We start from the raw sequence: 19,028 nt of genomic DNA, 5'->3' as shown, positions 1-19,028 counted from the left end.
GAGCACCCACTGCATGCAGGCCAGAGCTTCTGCTCTCCCCAGCCTCTGACTCTCTCAGCCCCTGAGAGCCCTGGTCCCCAACAGTGTCATGTTTACCTCACAGACCTGTGTACAGGTGATACAATGGAGTCTGTACATTAATGACTCCAAAACACGCAAATAAAATAACAAAAAAAGGAATGGAGATTAGGAAATGCCCATTAAAGGAGAGTATTTAAATATGTCTGTATTGAGGAGTGCTATGAAGTAAGCATAGGTGTAAAGCTCTCCAAGACACATTGTTGAGAAGCAAAGCAAAGAGCAAGACATAATATATTAGTAGTAATAACGTTGATGATGATAATAGTAACAGTAATAGGAGCTGAATAACCATGCTTAAGGAGCATCAGGGATGGGTGTCTGATTATTTTGTTTCTGTATTTTTGATAAGCTTCCACCAGATTTTCTTCTCTTCGACTTATATCCTTTCACTTTCTGTGCCCCCTGGTCTCCTCCACAGGGACCTACTCCTGGCTGGGTGACTTATAATAATGGGTGTAGTAATGCAGGCTGTGTTTTTCTAGGCAAAGCTCCACGATTGATTAGCTGGGAGATCTTGGCAAAGTCATTTCTCGTATTCAAGCCACAGTGTCCTTATCTGCAGAATAAGCATGGTACCTACTCATAGGATCTCAGTGAAGTATAAACAACAGAATGCTGTACAGCACTCAGCTCAGAGCTAGGCACCAACAAACACTGAATGATATTCAGCTAATCGTTCAACAAACTAAATTTACTGAGTATCTTCCATGTTCCAGGCCCTATGTTAGGTGCTGGGGCAGAGTGGTAAACAGACAGACAGACATTATCCCTGGCGTCTTGGTGCTGGTAACTAGTGGCTCTGTGTCCTTAGTAAATGGTAGCCAATATCAAGAGCTACTAGAGATCTTCTAGCCAAAGCGTAGGATTTGCCAGATCAGTGAACAGAAGTATCCACTGAGGCTCCCACTTCCAGGATGTACTGCCCAGCGCTGCACCCCTATTTGTCTCTCAGCCTGGGGTGGGTTTCTGTCACCACTACCTGCAACTCACTCTCCCCAACTGAAATTTAAGGAGATGGATTCAGAGGTTGGGGAAGAGTTGTCTCCAGCAAACTCTCATTGCTTTAAGGAAGGAATTTAAAGCAGTGAGCTGCAAAGTCTGATTCTTACCCTCTCTTACACTATTTCACAGATAGAGAACATCTACATTCATAGTTCTCCTAGCTCCTGAAATATCCCTGCCCTCCTTTCACCAGGCAGAAAAATAACCTTCATCCTAGAGCATCAGCTGGAGCCAAAGAAAGTAGGTACCCCTTGCTCATTCTAGGAATTTCCTCAGCTTTCTGGTATAGGAAATTTCATCCATCCATCCATCCATCCATCCATTCATCCATCCACCCATCCACCCATCCATCCACCCATCCACCCATCCAGCCATTCATCCATTCATCCATCCACCCATGCATCCAATCATCCATCCTGCTCTAGGCCTGATACTATGCTCAGTTACAGGGACATCACAGTGAGATGGACAGATGTGGATACTGCTTTTGTGGATCTTGCTTACCAGCGTGTGAGACAGATGATTAAACTAACAATTGCTTTAAAAATCTGCCTTGTACGTATCTCAACTACCCCTACTTTCTAGCTCTTCATCCATATACCTCTACCAAATTATATGAACATACACACAAAACAGCCTCCTTCTTCTCCTTATATGTGATATTTCTCTGACTTCTTAATTCAAACAAACAACAACAAACCACCTGAGTTTGTCAAGACTCACAACAATGTCCTAACAACAATTAGAAAAAAATAGTTCTCTGGGTGAGTCCAGATGTGTATAGAACCGGCAGGCCTGGAGATAGAAGAGCCAGGAGACAGAAGGTAAAGTCTGGGACTTCCCTGGTGGCGCAGTGGTTAAGAATCCGCCTGCAGGAGACACGGGTTCGAGCCCTGGTCTGGGACGATCCCATATGCCACGGAGCAACTAAGCCTGTGTGCCACAACTACTGAGCCTGGGCTCTAGAGCCCGCGAGCCACAACTACTGAGCCCGCGTGCTGCAACTACTGAAGCCCGCACGCCTAGAGCCCGTGCTCCACAACAAGAGAAGCCACCGCAGTGAGAAGCCCGCGCACCGCAATAAAGAGTAGCCCCCACTTGCCGCAACTAGAGAAAGCCCGTGTGCAGCAATAAAGACCCAACGCAGCCAAAAATTAAATAAATTAATAAATAAATTATTAAAAAAATAAAAAAGAAGGTAAAGTCTGTCTTAGCTCACAATTTAAAGCACATTGTAGACAATACAGAAATCGCTCTCGAATGGAATACTCTTGGCTTTGAACCAAGACTGTACCACTTACTGGCTGGGTGACCTTGGGTAAGTTGCTTCTCTTTCTGAGACCCAATTGAAAGTGGGGGTTATAAAGCTACTTCACTGGGTAGTTGTGCAGATGGGACACAATAACGGGAAATGTCCTCATGTAGGATGTGGCCTCTACCCGCTCCACTAAGTCTCTTGTCTTCCTATCTTAGGGACTGAATGCCTCACCTCCTCACTCATACCTTCAACTCTTCAGTAATTGTATACCTTGCTGGAAACATCACTTTTCACCTCTCCCCTCCATGTACATTCAGGGAAGAATATGCTCTTTATATTTCTATGGAAACATGACAGGCTTCCATTATAATCATTGGGACTTAGGGAAGTCCCCATCCTCTTCTTGCAACTGCCCCCATTGGTCTTGACAATTTAAAGAGGATTGAAAGTGACTTTTCAAGGCCAGGCAAATAACAGAGTACAGAGAAGCATCTGTGCTTTGGAAAGAAATTGATTAATGTTTTTTTAGGCCAAAGCAATTTATTAACATAAAGGAAAATAGTCACTTTTCTTCTTATCCATCCACTTGACAAACTACTGTTTTGTTTGGAAGGGAGGAGAAGGACTATATTTTGTTTTGGTAGCAGCTGCCTTATAAATGGGCAGGGGGCAGTGCCCTCTCTCATCTGTCTTTCATTTTATGGCTGGGTAGAGAAGAGGAGATGCCCCTCAACTTCTTACTTAGCCAACCCACAGCACTTTAAGCAACGTCTTGAAAGAGAGAATAAAATGCCTGCTTGAGAGAATTCAAGCAAACTCTTAGCAGAGGGTTGTTTGCAGATTCTGGGGAAGGAATGCCTGCCTTGGGTTTGGTATCAAGATAGAACACCAGTAACTTTTCCAACCTTCCCTTCTCTTCTTCCTCTTAATCTACCTATCCTCCCACCCTTACCATCTTCTCCATTCATATCCACATGGATGAAGAGGAGTGCTGTTTGTACAGAGCTCTGGCTCACGGTGGGGTGGGAGTGGCAAATAGTGGTCAAGAAATTGTTATAATACAGGATTCAGGCCCGGAGCCATTGAGATAGTTTGGAGCATTCAAGGTCTGCAAGGTTGGCCCTCTGAGGATGCACGGAATACCTGACATCTGGTTCAGGAGTGCCCAGTTCACTGTCTGGGGATCCTTAGAGCCTTTCCCAGCCAAGATGTCTGTGCATGGTGCCACTTTGCATTTAGAAAGTGAGCTGTGTGTAGACCAAGAATGGAAGAGAGCTTTCAGGTTTCCCTCTTGAGGGCATCTCACTAATCTAGCTGACAGATCAGTGCTCCAGCCATCATGCTAGGTGAAAAACAGAAGGAGGTTTTTCTAGGTAATTGGAAGTAGCAAGAAGCCTAAGTCATGGCTTCTCTGGAAGAAGAAATAGTAAGAAGCAAAAAGTAGGTAAATGCGTAAATACATAAGCAAACAACAGAGACAGATTCTGGATGCAGCATCTTGGCTGGGCAAACTGAAGTTGGGTGAGACACAAAGAGATAAAAGTTTATATAGAAACAAACAATAGAAACCTCTTACTTTTATATAGCACTTTCAGATTGCAGACACTCCAGATCTGCATTTTCATTTTATCTTCACAATAGCTCAGGAATCTAGGAAGGTTGTTATCTCCATTTAACTGACAAGTGAGTTGGTGAAGGGAGTCACCCCATAAGTTATGATCAGAATCTCAGCTTGCTTTCCTGACCTCTAGTCCTCTGTTTTTTCCTAAAAAGGGATCAGATGTTTTAGCCCAGGGCTTGGCTGTTCCCAGGGTCTTACTCTAAGAAGAAAGAGATATAACAAGAGAGTATCTGGGTCATGTTAGGTGAGGGCATATGGTAATTTAAATGATGAAGAAGAAGGAGGGGGTGGGGAGGAGAATGACTATCATTTATGTAGTGAAATCTATGTTCCAGACACTATACTACAAGTTTAGTAATTCTCACATCTCATGTAATTCTCAGAGCCCCATGAGATAGATATTATCTTCATTTCACAGATGAGGAAACTGAGGCAAGGCAAGGGGAGGTTGAATAATCTGCCAAGGGCACACACTAATAAGTGACAGAGCCAGGGTTTGAGCCTAGATTGTCTGGCTCCAAAGCTTGTACACTAAGATACACAGCATCGAAAGAACAGCAGTCTTCAATCTGTGTGAGATCCTGGTCACCAGATGAGCGTGGGGAGGGGAGGGGAGGGGAGGTGACCAAGGCCTAGTGCACCTAAATGAACTTGCAGCCCGCTGTGGAACCAGACCCAACCTAGGCTGGGCTGCATGCACGACCCTTCATGACCCAGCTGACCAGCCCACCCTGCCATAGTGTTTCCAGATTGCAGGGACATTCTGACAGGAAGGCTGCGTACCAAAGAAGACAGACACCCCACAGGAGGCAGCTTACTCAAGGTAGTATCTGGGCTGTGCAATTTTGGGTCTGGTGTAGGTTGCTGAGGTCCACAGGGGCCCTTTGCTCTTCCTTCTCAGCAGGCGCGTCTTGTTCTTTCATCAAGAGATGAGTCGTAAACCATGCACCCCAAGCAGGTTGGCTGAGAAACTAATGATCCATGGCATCTCCCTGAAGACAAAACCACTTCCAAGTCCCTCTCCACCTCTTCGTCTCTGTTAGAGTGTTTCTGTGGCCCCTCTTGCCACGGAACTCAGGTGCAACACAGATTTATTGACCTCCAGCAACTTTTGCTTTAGAAGAATTAGCTGTAAGAATCAATGGAATCAGCACGGGTAGTTGGGTCCCTGTCTACCTGAATAAATCACACCACTTTGGAAAGTGTCTCTGGGGAAAAATCACAGTCTGGGAAAACAGGAACCTTAGTTAGTGTTTTTCCCCAGTCTGGAAGGGATATTGTTCCTAAAACTTTCTCCGAATGACAAGTTTGCTCATTATTTATAGGGTACAATTTTAAGCTTCACAACTCACAGCCATTTCAAGCTGGCAAGTGCACCCCTTCTTGGGCAGCTGTCTGCTGACGAGTCCTCAGAGAATTGCACGTTCTCTTCTAGGCATATAAATAAGCAGAGCCACGCTGCAGAAACGTCACTGCTGATTGCTATCTGTGAGAGAGGTCTGCGCTCTGGGTTCTGTGGCTCTGTGTTGAGAATGTCTTCACATTAAGTCCTTAGAAAGAGAAGGTCATCTCAGAGAACTTCAACACAAATATTCACTGATTGTGCAAGGTCAGAAAGTAAGAGGGAAAGGGACAAGAAAGTCTCCTAAAAGCAGGACTGGTTTAAGCCCTAGCTCTGTTGGATCTTGGACAAGTCACATAGCTTCTCTGAGTCTCAGTTTCCTCATCTGTAAAAACGGGAATAATAACCACACCATATTTTAGGGTTTTGCGGAGTCTGAAAAGAGATGATACATGTACAGTGTTTAGCAAAATTCCTGGCACAGTGCCTGGTTCAACAAATGGTAATGATTGTTGCATTAACTTGACAGAGAAATAAAGATTGGGTCATTTTGTGGTCAGCTGTGGCTCTCATGCCAGCAGCCATCCATTTGTTACTCCTGTGAAACTCTCAATTTTCTTGATTTTATATTTATGGCATGTTTCAGCCTCTTTAGCTATTAATGCATTAAAATAGGTTTCATTTTTATTGCAGATAAATTGCTGATGCTGTAAATCCTACTTCTTTCCACTTACACTCTAGGGAAAAGAAGAAAGGGATAAACATACTGAGAGAAACAGGGACTAATGGCAGATATCTTGGGGATCAAACTGTCGAGGCTCAGAGAGGTTTCCACATGTACCCCAAACTTTATGTCTGTTTCCAAAAGAGAGCTTGAGCTATGTTTGGTGGTAGTTGTTTGGGGGATGCTGGGTCGTATTGCTATTAACATTCACGTTCCTGCATTTGAAATGAATGCTGCTCAGTCCGTACTACAGTGGGATGAGAGCTGCAAAGGCATCTGTGATTACTATAAAGAACAGACATGCTGTGTGCTTTATAATTACTCCTCACTGTGGAATTCATTGCTGGCCAGAGAGAGGACCGTGGCTGGAAGACGAGGCTCTGACAGTTCTCTTGGCTCCACGCTGGGAGGTCATCTTAAGCAAACAAAAAGAACATACTAAATAATTTACGTGGAAAGTTGGTTGCTGAATTCACAAGCCTGGGTGCATATTGCATTTCAAGTAAAATGCCTTTTTCTCTGGTTAAGTAATAGCTTTAAGTGGCAGGCAAGACCAAGACCCAGTGGCCAAATGACTTAACCATGGAAGGAAACTCTAGAAGGCTCTCAGCGCCTCTGACTGCATGACCCCAGGTAACTCACATTGCTTTCCTTGGTTAGACGAAGGCCTGGCTTTTCTCTGACAGGGCACACAGCTGTACAGCTTTGGTCTGTGTTCCAGAGAGACTGCTTATGAGAAGTTCCGAATATTAAAACAATGAGGGGGCAACATCAAGAACAGGGATGCTGGTCGCCGGGTACAAAGGACGGCACTTGCAGCAAATCTCCTTTTGCATATCCTTAACTTCTTCTCTGTCTAGCTCAGAGGAGTTGTAACAGTGGAGGAATCAATAATGATAAAAAAGCAGTCTATGGTCTGTGGAGTTTGAGGAAATGAGAGGAAAGTGGTGGAGGATTCTGGTGTTCAGCTTCACGCATATTCCCTGGTTCTGGAGCCTGTGGTGACCACACCCTCTCCTGAAGCGGGGTGGGCGGTCCTGGGCAGCACTTTGCATGGCCACCCTGTCAGGTGTTTGTAACTGCTCCTCCAGGATGCACCAGAGGGTGGTTCCTAGCATTTGGGCCCTTGGCCTGGGAGCAGAATTGGGCTGTAACTGGTCTGAACCTTAATTGGAGGAGGAAGGTCAGCAGGGATTGCCATTCCGTTCCTGATCTCAGATGAGGACCAAGGAGCTGGGAAATGTGGGAGGGAGGAGAGGCTACAAATGAATCCCCTAAGTAATGCATAATGAAAGCCTGGGCGCCCACGTGGACTGGCAGAAGCTCATTTTCTCTTCTCATTGGAAATAGGAGGCATCAAAAATACCCTTAGTCTATGAGGAAGTGCCCCCCCACCCCAATCCTCTTCCCTTCCCTTTCCCTTGCCTCCACTCTCACCTGTGCCCCCTAGTTAGGTCTGTACCTGACCACCTAAACCTGTAATTGAAGCCAAGCAGAAAGGTAAATCATCTGTCCAATGTTGCGTTTAAAACAAAAGCTACTTTCTGGGCTATTTTATTAGCACGAGCTTTCTATGTCACAAAAGTTTCTAATAAATCAACCAGAAATCTCCTCCTTTCAAGACCCTAATTTTACCTAGTTGAATGTTTCTCAAGCTTCACTGGGATCAGGCTTTCCCAGGAAACTGGCTGTAACTGTAGATTCCCATCCTCCACCCCACCCCTCTGATCCAGCAGGTTTGGGGAGTGAAGGCCAGCAACCAGTATTCACAGATACCCAGGAGACTCTGATGCAGATGGCCCAGGATCACATTTTGAGAACACTATTTAGGTCCTGCATCTTAAACACAAACCCTCACGATGCCCTTGGATTATGAGAACTCAGCCATACAACATTCCGCTGAGCCCTGATACCCTCTCAAGCAGGTCTGTCCTCTGAAGGCAGCATGCTGTAGAATCTGGCCAACAGGAAGGGAGGACTAAGTTCCAATATTGACATTGCCACTTATTAGTTTCAGAATAATTGTGCAAGTGCCTCTCTCTCTCTCAGTCTCAATTGTCTAATCTGAATAGTGTGCAAGTCCCTGAACCTCAGTTATCTCACCTGTAAAATGGGAGTATTTTTATCTATCTCACATGGTTGTGGGGATTAGATACGAAAGTAAAAGGCATTTATAATGACCAGTAATAATAGACACAATAAGTGGTAGCTCTCTTCTTATTTCTTTTCCCTAATCTTCATCCCAACAGATCTCTGTCTTCCCCTAGCTGTCATAGTTGCAAAGATCATCACAGTCAAATTAACAGACCTCCAATTAGATGTGAATAGTTTACGAATTATAAGGGTTTAATCCAGGCGTATTCGTTTCCTATTACTGCTGAAACAAATTACCACAGATTTAGTGGTTTAAAACAAGACAGATTTTACTCTTAGAGTCCAGAGATCAGAAGTCCTCCAGAACTGTAAATCAAGGTGTCAGCAGAACTGTGTTCCTTCTGGAGGTTCGAGGAGAGAATGTGTCCCTTGCCTTTTCAAGCTTTTAGAGGCTGCCTACCTTCTTTAGCTTGTGACCACATCACTTCTACCTCTGCTTCTGTTGTCACATCTTCTCTGACTCTGCCTCTCCTGCCTTCATCTTTCCCTTGTAAGGATCCTTATGATTATGTTACGCTCACCTGGACAATCCAGGCTACTTACCTCGTCCTAAGATCCTTACTTAATCACACCTGCAGTGTCCCTTTTACCAAGTAAGGTAACATATTCACAGGGTCCAGGAATTAGAATGTGGGCATCTTTTGTGGACATTATTCTGCCTACTACACTGGGTTTTGATGCTTTACCAAGAGAACCTGCTGATTTAATGCCTTAATTCCCTCTTCCATAGAGATCATTGGTGCAGTTCAGCCACTGTAGAAGGGAGATATTTTAGCCTGGAGGGAGTTTTCAGTTTTCCACAAATCAAACCACCTTTCCTACCACAGCCAGTACAGAAGTACTGGGCAATAATGTTGGATGGCCATGATGAACGAGGATCTCAATGTCCTGTGAGATTGCAACAAGCTTTCTGAGTCATCAAAGGAAGATTTGATTAGGTTTCATCTTGTAGTGTTCCAGGTGTTTGAAAATTGACAGTCCATGTACCACATACAGTCGTTTGATTTAGTTCCAAAAGATCTTCTGAGGACCTGCTGCACAGAAGGCTTCCTTCCCTAGTAAGAACATTTGATTAATTAAGGCCTTCCGTTTCCCCACCCAAGGGTAGGGGCACACACAAATAGTCACACTGACTTGACTTTGGGGCATCTGAATAGCTGTCTCAAGCCCACCACTGTTTTTCATCCCTCCCCTAGTCAGTATAGCCATTCCCTTCCTTGACAAGATTCTATTGAGCACCAACTATGTATTAGACACTGGCCCACAACTTTGATATACTAGCCATCTGCTGAAGGAAAGAAACTCATAAACACTGCGTTACAATGCAATAGGATAAATGGTATAGCCAAGGAATGTGTGTGCCAAGGGGGTCCTTCTTGGGAAGGAGTGTAAGGCTATTCAGAGGAACTGACTTTTAAGCTGCAAGACTAGGAGATTTCCAGACAAAGCAGGGCAGAAAAGGCATTTCAGGAAATAAGGAAACATGCATGAGAGAACACACAGTATATGAAGCCAGCTGAGTAGTTCCCTGTGGCTGGGGAGAAATAGGAGACCCAGCAGGTAAGAAGGTTAGTATCATGTTCAAAGGGCTTTGAAAAATTAACTAAAGGAAACAACAGGAACTGGGACAAAATTGTTTAGCAGGGGAGTGACAAGATCAGATTCTACTTTTCAGGTAATTTAGCAATCTGTGTGGAGGATTACTTGGGACAGGGCAAAAGGTACCTACGGCAAAAAGGCCAGCTAGCGTTTAAGTGACCAATGATGAGAGCCTTTATGGACCAGTGACAGAGGGTAGAATCAGTAGCCAATTTGATGTGTGTTGTAAAGGCGAGGAGCGAGGCACTGTGGGGACTGTAGTTTCTTTATGGAACTGCGGTTAACAGTGTTGAGCAAAATGAGAAATACAGGAAAAGAATTGTGTGGAGGAAAGTAAGAAGTGTGTTTTGGTATATGGTGAATTCGAGAATTTGAGGTACCTTTGAGATATCAAAAGAGAAATGGAAAGATCTGTAGGTAGTATATATATATATATATATAGAGAGAGAGAGAGAGAGAGAGAGAGAGAGAGAGAACTCATAAAAAAGATAGGGGAAGCTGATGTCACAGAAATTAAAATTAAAATCCATGAGTGCAGTTGAAGTCATGAACAGAGGCTAAGGATGAGAAGAGGAGACAGCCTCCAGATAGACCCCTGAGCAAATGAGTGCTCTTCTGTTGTTCTCTCTAGCACCTTTCAACTCTTACATGGCCAGCCTCTCCCTTCGCCCATTGAAAATGCTAAGTTTGCTGCTTGCACTTTATTTCCATTTTCTAAGAAACACACTTGGATGATAGAAGAAATTTTTTTTTTTTCTGAGAAAGACTTCCCATTCTTTTCCCTTGAAACATTTGAGGCATTTTACAACGTAAACCAGGCAGATTTTTTTTTCCTGGGAGCTACATCCATAAAATAAATGCATGATTGGTGTAGTCAAAGACCTCCAAAGAGGTTCTGTGGTTATTTTTAGAGTGAACGTGAAGATGAAGTGCAGGCAGATGTGGCTGGAGGAGCAGAGAACGGGGTGAGGGAAGGAGGAGTGATATGGCTTGGAGAGACCTCACGTCCTTGAGAAGAGGAAAGGGAGCTGATTCCTTAAGGCACTGTTTCCAAAACTGCAGTCATTCGTTCACCACCTTCATGGTTTTTGTGAAACTCCCCATACCCCATGCACAATAATTTTTTTCTCTCTAGATCAATTCACTTTTTAGACTTAAAAACATTTGTACAAAACAGGCAATATACCTTTTGAAAATGGAGACCTGCATAACAGTGAGTAGGTAAGGGGACAAGTTTTAAAAGTTAAAATCTTCCATAAAGAATTAGGAATGATTACGTTCTGGCTGCATTACTGTTGCTTGCCCGTGACTATGAACATGAGACATGCTCACTCTTGGCAAAGAAGTGTGATAAGTAAGCATTAGAAAGGTTTTGAAGACATTCTAGCACCAAACTCAGATTTTTCCCTCTGGGTAAATCAGAAGAATTGAAATGATCTTAGGTACCGCAGGAGGCATGCAGAAACCCTTTGAGTAGCTTGTCCTAGGATTAATGCTCAGGAGAGGTGAGAAGAGTGTTTGGGGTCTAAACAGCCTGGAACCAGCTTGAGTCATAGAGCCAATCCCCACACCCTTCCCTTGGAGCCCACAGCAGTCAGAACTCCAAGGAGTTCGTTCTTCCTGGTGTACTCCTGAGAATACATGGACTCTTTGGGCATCAGTTTTGGTGCTGTTCTCCTTGGTGAGGTAGGACCTATCAAAGTGATCCATGGTAAGAAGAATGCCAGTGAGGCTTTGAGGAGCGGGTGGGCAGTCGGCTCCTCTTGGAGCAGAGAGAACGAGTCGGGTAGAACCAGTGACCCCACGTGTCTTGATGGAAGCAAGTAGCATAGCCATAGGCTTCGGCTGATGGGGCCACTTAGAAAACCTTATGGATTGCTAACTTAGCAGCAACGTCTCCAGAGAAGAAGACCCGGCAGGCAATCCATCACGCATCCATGTGCTTTATGTTCAGTGACGTGCACTCGGTCCATCCATCATCGGGGAGAGACTGCAGCTTAACAAGGCCTGAGGATGAGTATTTCACATCATTTATTTATTAGTTTGCAAGATCTGACTTTCCAGGATACCACACAGGGTTTGAAGTCATTTGAAATGTTAAAAAAAAAAAAAAAATGACAACTCTCATCTTCCCACTGTTACTGTGATGGAGATGTTGTTCTGATCTCTTTGCTTTCATCAAACTAATTGCCTGTTCCTTCACAATGGCTTAGATACAACGATATAGATGCTGTCTGGGAGAACAGTCTGGCTTTGAATGGTAATGAGGGATAGATGCATGCAGTGGCTGCTCTTCTTGGAAGACTGGAAAGGGATGTGTGGATAAAGGTTTGCCAGCCCATCCAGGGGTAAATTTAGAATGTTTGCTTGGGATATTTGAAGTAAGTACTAGAAAATGCAAACATTCTCAGACTTGTTGGAAGGTTGTAGTTTAGCCAAATATTACTATTTTTAATTCAGCCTAGAACATCAGAATGTCAGAACTGAAAGGGACCATAGGGACCATCTAATTAAAGGCCCTCATTTTTCGGATGAGGAAACTCAGAGGCCAGAAATGATTTGCCGAAGGCCAGGGCAAGAAACTCATAGTAGATTGGAAAATAACCATTTGTCCTTGTCACTTACATAAGCTAAATAAAAAGTCATCTGAAGGTAATAGAAAATACATCATCTGGCTGCTGAAAAAGAGACTTTTCAAAATTTAAATGGAAGTTAGTTAAGAATAATTATTTTTGTTTATGAGGAAAAGTTTTTGTCCTCCCTAACAGTCTAGACATTTAATGATTTTTGTCCTCCTGGTGATTAGGAAATTTGCATAAGATGGGGGATATAAAAGAAGAAGGAGCAAAAGGTAAGCAATTGATGAGACTCCCTAATTTTTCTTTCCAATGCACAAGCCTTTTCCAGAGCCCCCTTTTAAGAGGGGATATTTCATACCAGGGTAAAGGGCATTTTTTTGTGTGAGAGGTCCTGAAGCTCCTGTTATTGTTATTGGTGAAAAAACTTTGTGGTCCTTTGGCTCTTAGGTATAAAGTGTTGACAGTTCAGTGAGAAAATGCCCAAGGCCTCACCTAAGGGTAGGAGCCCCCTGACTACCAGGCCCCCATCCCTTGCTAAGATGAAATCTCAGGATTCTGCTGGAAGGAATGAGACATTTTAAAAAGAAGACACAGGCAACCCAGTTGGGCTTCAGTTTGCTCAGGCCCTAGCTGCCTTTCTCATCAGAGAGAGAAAATAATAGAGAAAACCAAACCATACACTTTTGTTAAACAAAGTTAGATTCCATCAACTGAAATGACTACTTTTGACCACTTTTCCACTGTGCCACCGAAAGTAGACTTCCAGCTAAAGGGGCGTTGATTTTTCCAGTAATAACAGGAATAAGCTCTTGGATTTGTACAGAAATTGACTGTTACAAAAGGCATTCAGATATATTTTCTCATTTGTTCCTAATGGCAACTCTCAAGAGGGATAATTGTTCCTACTCTACAGATGAGGAAACTGAGCTCCAGACAAGTAAGCAGGCGTAGACTTGGGGATTTTGACTCCAAGTTTAGTGCTCTTACAACTGTATGCTGTTTCCCTTCTATTACTTATAAAAATTCACTCTATTGCAGCAATCTTACCCCCTGCTGAAAAGAAACAATGTACTTAGAAGTGAATACACAGTGCTTAGCACAGTTCTTGACATATAGTAATTGTTGGCATGTGATAGCTACTGTGGAGGAAGAGGCTGTGTGGTACAACAGTCAAGATCATAGGGCTTGGGATCAGAAAGATCTGTATTTGAGTCCCAAGACTCTGAATATTTGGTTGGAGAGCCCTCTCTGCTCTCCGAAAATGCTTTATGTGAGTGGAGCCAAATGGCTGAACTTCTCTGAGGACATTAACGCCTACCTCACGAGGTATACTGTGAAACGAGACGCAAACGGGCATGCACAGCTTGGCAAGGCGCCTGTACTCAGTATTCAGTAAGTGGAGGGATGATGATCTCAAGAGGATTTGCTCATAGACCTTATTGTGAGGAAACAAAGCAATGCCTGCCTTGGAACCAGATGTTAACATTTCGTAGTTAAACACCTTGCTTTTTAAGTCTCAGGTATTCAAAGGCCTCCTGTCTTTGCCCCTCTCTTGTATTTCTGTGCCTAAGAGAGCTTACAAGAATGTTCTGTGGGCCCTGCAACTTCTGTGCTCTACAGAGCAGGCCTCGGTTGTGGCCAGGTACCTGTATATGATGCACGCTGTGTTCTGGCAGGTACTGCAGTTGTTGAGATCTTGGCCAGTTCGATAAAAGTTGCGCCTGCAAGATAGAGCATTTGCTAGATAAATCTATGGGCAAAATCCCCCTGGGATGCACGCATTCTACAGACTCATTCCCTGCAGCACAGCATTGCCCCTCTCATGAGTACCAAAGCCTGAAGTTGCATGGCCATTACAGACACAGAAACAAGAAACCCCTGTTAATAGAACCTCACATTTCTAGAGTGCTTTATAAATGCTTAAGCACTTTGACATCTGGGTTTTCTTCATGCTGACAATAACCCTATGAGATGAGCCAGTTATTCTTACCCCCGCGTGATAGATGGGGAAACTGAGAGACTTTGCGAATGAGTAGAGGAAGATGATTAAAACTCCAGATCCCTTAGTTCAGTGCATTTCTCTCTGTATCGTCACAGTGCTTCTCTCTTATAAGGCAATGTTGATTCTGATCCATACCAGCGAAGGCCAGTTAATTACGTCTTCCCTCTCCTACCCTTTTGTTGATTAGCTTTGGCCATTCCTTCTTCTCAGTCTTTAGAGAGCACTGTTTCAAGGAAAGAACAACCCACACCTAAACAAATAACTGCCTTCCCCTCCCCAGACTGATGCTGAATCACCCAGGAAAGCATTTTGTGACTTTTTTCTCTTTGCAAAATTGTGATCTCATTTCAGTTTCCATTTAGCTGGTCCATGATGGACTGGCCCAAGCCTTCAAAGTGGTCAGTGGTGGGGAAGGTCAACAGTAAGCTTAGGGGCCACCTCAGGTCCTCTGTGACAAACCCATAAATAACTAAAATACTGTGCAAATGCAGTAACTTGCTTCAAGGATGGGGGTGGGGGAAGCACCTACATGCTATCATTTTCCCCCATCATGTATCAACTGGACTCACATCTTAATAAAAATCACTTTTGACTCTATTGCTTCATTGCCCCCTTTCTGCAGTCTGTTGACATCTGGAAACAAAAACACATCACCGTGGAAATCCACCAAAGCCTACAACCAAGCGAAACCCAGTCAGAACAAAGGGGGACCATTGCTAACCATTTGGGGAAACAACAGAATCCCAAACATTTTGGAGACATTTTACTAACAGAAACCAGTGCTCTCTCTCTGCCCCTGTCCTGGCAACTGACTTAACCCAATTAAAAAAATCCACCTTACCCTTCTGTGAGAGCTCGAGCTTTCTCCAAGTCTTGAATTACATTCAAAAGGACTTTAATTTTCTCTTGGTTTGAGTGCAGAGATTCCTCCACGGATTGCAGCCTGCCCTGGAGGTCGCGGAACTCACCCTGTGCCAGGTGAATTGGATTAAGCGCACCCATCTCCGTGGTGCCCTGCTGTTTGGTCTCCCTCCTTGGAAGAGAGGATGGGAGGTGATCGCTTTCTGGACAGTTTTGAAATGCTGGGATGTGTGACTGGAAGGGGTTCTTTGCCGTCTGCTCCTGACACACAGGGGCAGATTTTGACTCACTGTTAGTTTTGAGTGACTGCAGATCCTGGTGATTGTTACTCGATGAAGCACAATCTGAAGCTCCCCCTGGCTGGGCTGGCTGGCTGTGGGAGCCTGGCGAAGGGGAGCTGTGAGTCCGTGGATGTGAGGGAACACACGTTTTCTTTGACTGAGATGACAATGGGCCAAGGTCTTTGTCATCAGAGTTATCTTTGGGCAAAAGCATTTCAGGTTTAAGTTTCCCTGTGCTGGGCATGTGGTTGGCACCGCTGGTGGCATTTAAGCAGGAGAGGGGTCTTTCTGAATCTGATGGTGGCACTCTTCTCCCATCACCTGGATGCACGTCAACCAAAGTGGGTATGGAGTTGCTAATCTCAGCAGACCTGTCTAGGCTGAAAGTGGACTCTCTACCTGCCCAGGTAGGGCTGTGATAAATATCATCTGGGACCTGAATGGCAGCTGTTGCTTTCTCTGAGGACCTCCATGTCCCTGCTTCCAAGCATATGCTCACAGGCCCATTGCTTTGCACCTTGGACATTCTAGGGAGAAATGGGTGGGACACCTTGACCCTTTGAGGCCCATCTTCAAGATGCCGAGCCAGCCTTAAGTAGGCAAGGTCAGAGGACACAATGTCCTGTTCAGAGAGATTGCCGTTCACCTGGATGGCACTTTGGGATGCTGTCTGCATTTCCACCAGGGACTTGCTAGCTGTGAGTCTCTTCCTTTTGAAAACTGGGAAGTGCTTCCTGAGACTGGGGGAGGTTTGGATGGCGATGTGCCGAAAGCCCCCTGCCTGCTGGGACCTGGGGAAGGAGAGTGAGTAGGTGGGGAGGTGATGGTGCCCGGAGGCCTGAGTCTTGCCCATTACAGCCGGGTCCTCAGAAGTTTGGATGTCAACCTCAGCTAGGGCAGGTGGAGTCTTACTGGTGCCATCTTCCTTAAATCGTACCTGCTGAGATTTGCTCCTGCGGTGGTGAGGTTGCTTCACAAGCTCCACCGACTCTAGACTGTTACGCTTCAGAAGCACAGGCCTCACTTTCATACTTTGCTGGGCCATTGAGCCTCCCTCAGTTGAAAGGATTGGGACCATACACTTCTCCTGGGCACATTTCCTTAGGTTTTTGGAGCAGCATCTAATGACAGCATCTCAGACACAGAGATCTGCCAGCCGAGATGGAGTGGTCCTCTCCTCTGAGTATGGGCAGCTCTGTTGGCCATTCCCAGCCAGTAGGTTTTACTTGGGGGCTCTCCGTAATTCTTCCCCTGCAGTTAAAATATTATTCCATCGCAGTGGTAATTGCCACTTAGGTAAACAAGGAGTTAGGCTAATTATTAAACCTGATCTACCACGAGAGCTGGTGGGCTGTTTATCAAGGGAGGCTGGCAGGCGGTTCTGATCCTGGAAGAAGCTTGCTGTCGTGAACAAAAAGACAATGAAAGTACCATTTAGGGGATAGTGCCAGACTGCCAACATGTGAATCCAAAAGGAACCTGCTACGTCTGGAACATACGGCTTCCTTTCTGGGAGCGTCAGTTTGCAGTGTAAAACTACAGGAAACTTAAACACATCTTTCCATTTCATGTAAACAGGCAGAGAAATAAATGACCTGGGGCTTGGCTCCTTTGATGATATGTGATGCTCCTAAGGGAAAATCCCCATTTATGTCAATCACATATTCTTCGTTTGGGGCCATTGTTTTCTTTCATGCTGTTTCCCTTTTCTTCAGTGAGGGAAACTTATCTGCCTAAATAGCCTCACAAAACCCCAGTGGGGTGTGATGGGGACAGGATTGAGGCATCTGAGGGCATTCAGAGGGCAGAGTCCTTGTCGTGGTGTCTTGGCTGAAGTTCACATGTGGGAAAAGTGAGCCACATCTGCAACTTCTGGGTATTTGAGCCAAAACCTTTGTTCGCTTGGCCTTGGGGTCAGGGTCTGGGACCTGGCAGTCTTTGCCACCAGGCAAGGAGAGTCTGAAAGGGAAGAGATAACAGATGCAACTGAGAACACAGTTCCTGGGGGCCTGGGTTTCTCTCCAAATTCCAACCTCCCAGCTGAGGGCTTTTGATAGTGGATGGTCTGGGGGTAAGTCAACTTACTACCTTTGTGTCTTTTCGCCTAGTTAGCCAGCCACCTGTGGCTACAGGGCCTCAGAACAAAATGCCTGTCTGCCTGGATCGCTTCCTCCTTCCACTCCCAGGCACCCCCCAGCCAACTCCTATTCATCCACGAAATCCCAGCTTAAATGGCACTTCCTCCCAAAAGTTTTCTAATGACTCCTCCCTCACATACACCTCTGATGCCACATCATATCAGGACCCCCATTATACCTTTTCACCACATTCTTCATAACACAAATTGTAGCTGTTCCTTAATAATCATTTGTGTATGTATTTATTTAATGTGTATCTCCCCTACTACCCTGTAAGCTCCAGGGTGGCAGGAGCTGGAGCCATTTTTTTTACAGCTTAGGTATTTCCATTCCTCCTTTAGGCTCTCTGTGGGTGCTTAATGAGTATTTACTGAAAGAGAGGATGGCTGAATAAAGCAAAGGAGAGCCTGGGAATGGTGGATGGGGGTCCTAAGGTATCTTGCCAGGGCAACAGGATGGTGGATTCTCTCTGCTAGGACTGAAACATTTGCTAGAGGACAAGATTTTCCCCTAATGTCTTCATTTTTTAATTGCTTTCTAGGAGATAAATGTGCATAAAATTCTCCGTGCAAAGTGTACCTTGTAATAATAACAGTTACCATTTATTGAACACTTATCTTTACCGTGGTGTGGGCTTTACTTGCATTAATCATAACAACTCTCATTTACCAAGTAGTCACCAATGCACCAGGTGCTGTTCTAAGCACTTTCCAAGCCATAACTCATTCATTCCCTGCCCTATAGAGGTGGATACTCTTATTATCCCCATATTACAGTTGAATATGCTGAGGCCCAAGGACACACAGTTAGTGATAGAGCCAGCGTCTGAACTTAAACAGTCTGGCACCAGAGCCTGTGCTCTCAGCCTCTATGCTCCACTGCTTTCCCAATATTACGTTATCTCATTAATCCTTAGAACAAAACTATGAGGTATTATGATCCCCATTGGACTGATGAGGAAACTGAGGCTCAGAGAGGATAAGTACCCAGTGGAGGAGCTGAGACATGAACCCAGGAGTCTATGACTCCCAAGTCCATGTTCTTGCCCATGAGGTTATGACTTTGTCCCCTTGGGATCTTCCTGGTATTCGGGGCAGATGGTGTTAGTGATTTGAGTACAGAGTTTGAGGACCTGTGCAGGTCTGGAGAGATGCAGGAGATTGTGCCCTGGCCTTGCCATGGCAAAGTGAACCTGTTTGCTGCTAGTCTGGGGGAGCCCACAGAAGTGGAATGAGGCAAGTTTGAAGCCTGCTTGAGTTGACCAAAGGATATTAAAAGAAAATGAAAGTGATAAAATAGTCCACAAGTATTTGGATGTCCTTGAGGGAGTATTCTGTCTGTGGCACGTGGCCTTATCATTAAGGTCGAAACCTCTGGCTTCTCTAA

At 44.8% G+C, this 19,028-nt stretch overlaps 2 protein-coding genes across 2 annotated transcripts in view; one reads left to right on the top strand and one right to left on the bottom strand.

Annotated features, from left to right (window-relative positions):
- DOCK2 (dedicator of cytokinesis 2) overlaps positions 1-19,028 on the top strand; it is a 418,212-nt gene that overhangs the window by 201,769 nt on the left and 197,415 nt on the right. The gene's annotated exons all lie outside the window — the stretch shown is intronic.
- INSYN2B (inhibitory synaptic factor family member 2B) overlaps positions 1-19,028 on the bottom strand; it is a 119,169-nt gene that overhangs the window by 4,154 nt on the left and 95,987 nt on the right. Inside the window, exons 2-3 of the mRNA XM_036849003.1 lie at positions 15,204-17,463; positions 14,007-14,081 (exon numbers count right to left, since the gene is read on the bottom strand). Coding sequence (XP_036704898.1) covers positions 14,007-14,081; positions 15,204-16,582 — 1,454 coding nt within the window. The 5' untranslated portion in view covers positions 16,583-17,463. The remainder of the gene's footprint in view (positions 1-14,006; positions 14,082-15,203; positions 17,464-19,028) is intronic.

The sequence above is a fragment of the Balaenoptera musculus genome, chromosome 3 (assembly GCF_009873245.2).
Source record: "Balaenoptera musculus isolate JJ_BM4_2016_0621 chromosome 3, mBalMus1.pri.v3, whole genome shotgun sequence".
Classification (NCBI taxonomy): domain Eukaryota; kingdom Metazoa; phylum Chordata; class Mammalia; order Artiodactyla; family Balaenopteridae; genus Balaenoptera; species Balaenoptera musculus.
Note: the sequence above shows the minus strand (reverse complement) of the source record. Positions and strands in the feature narration are given on the sequence as shown.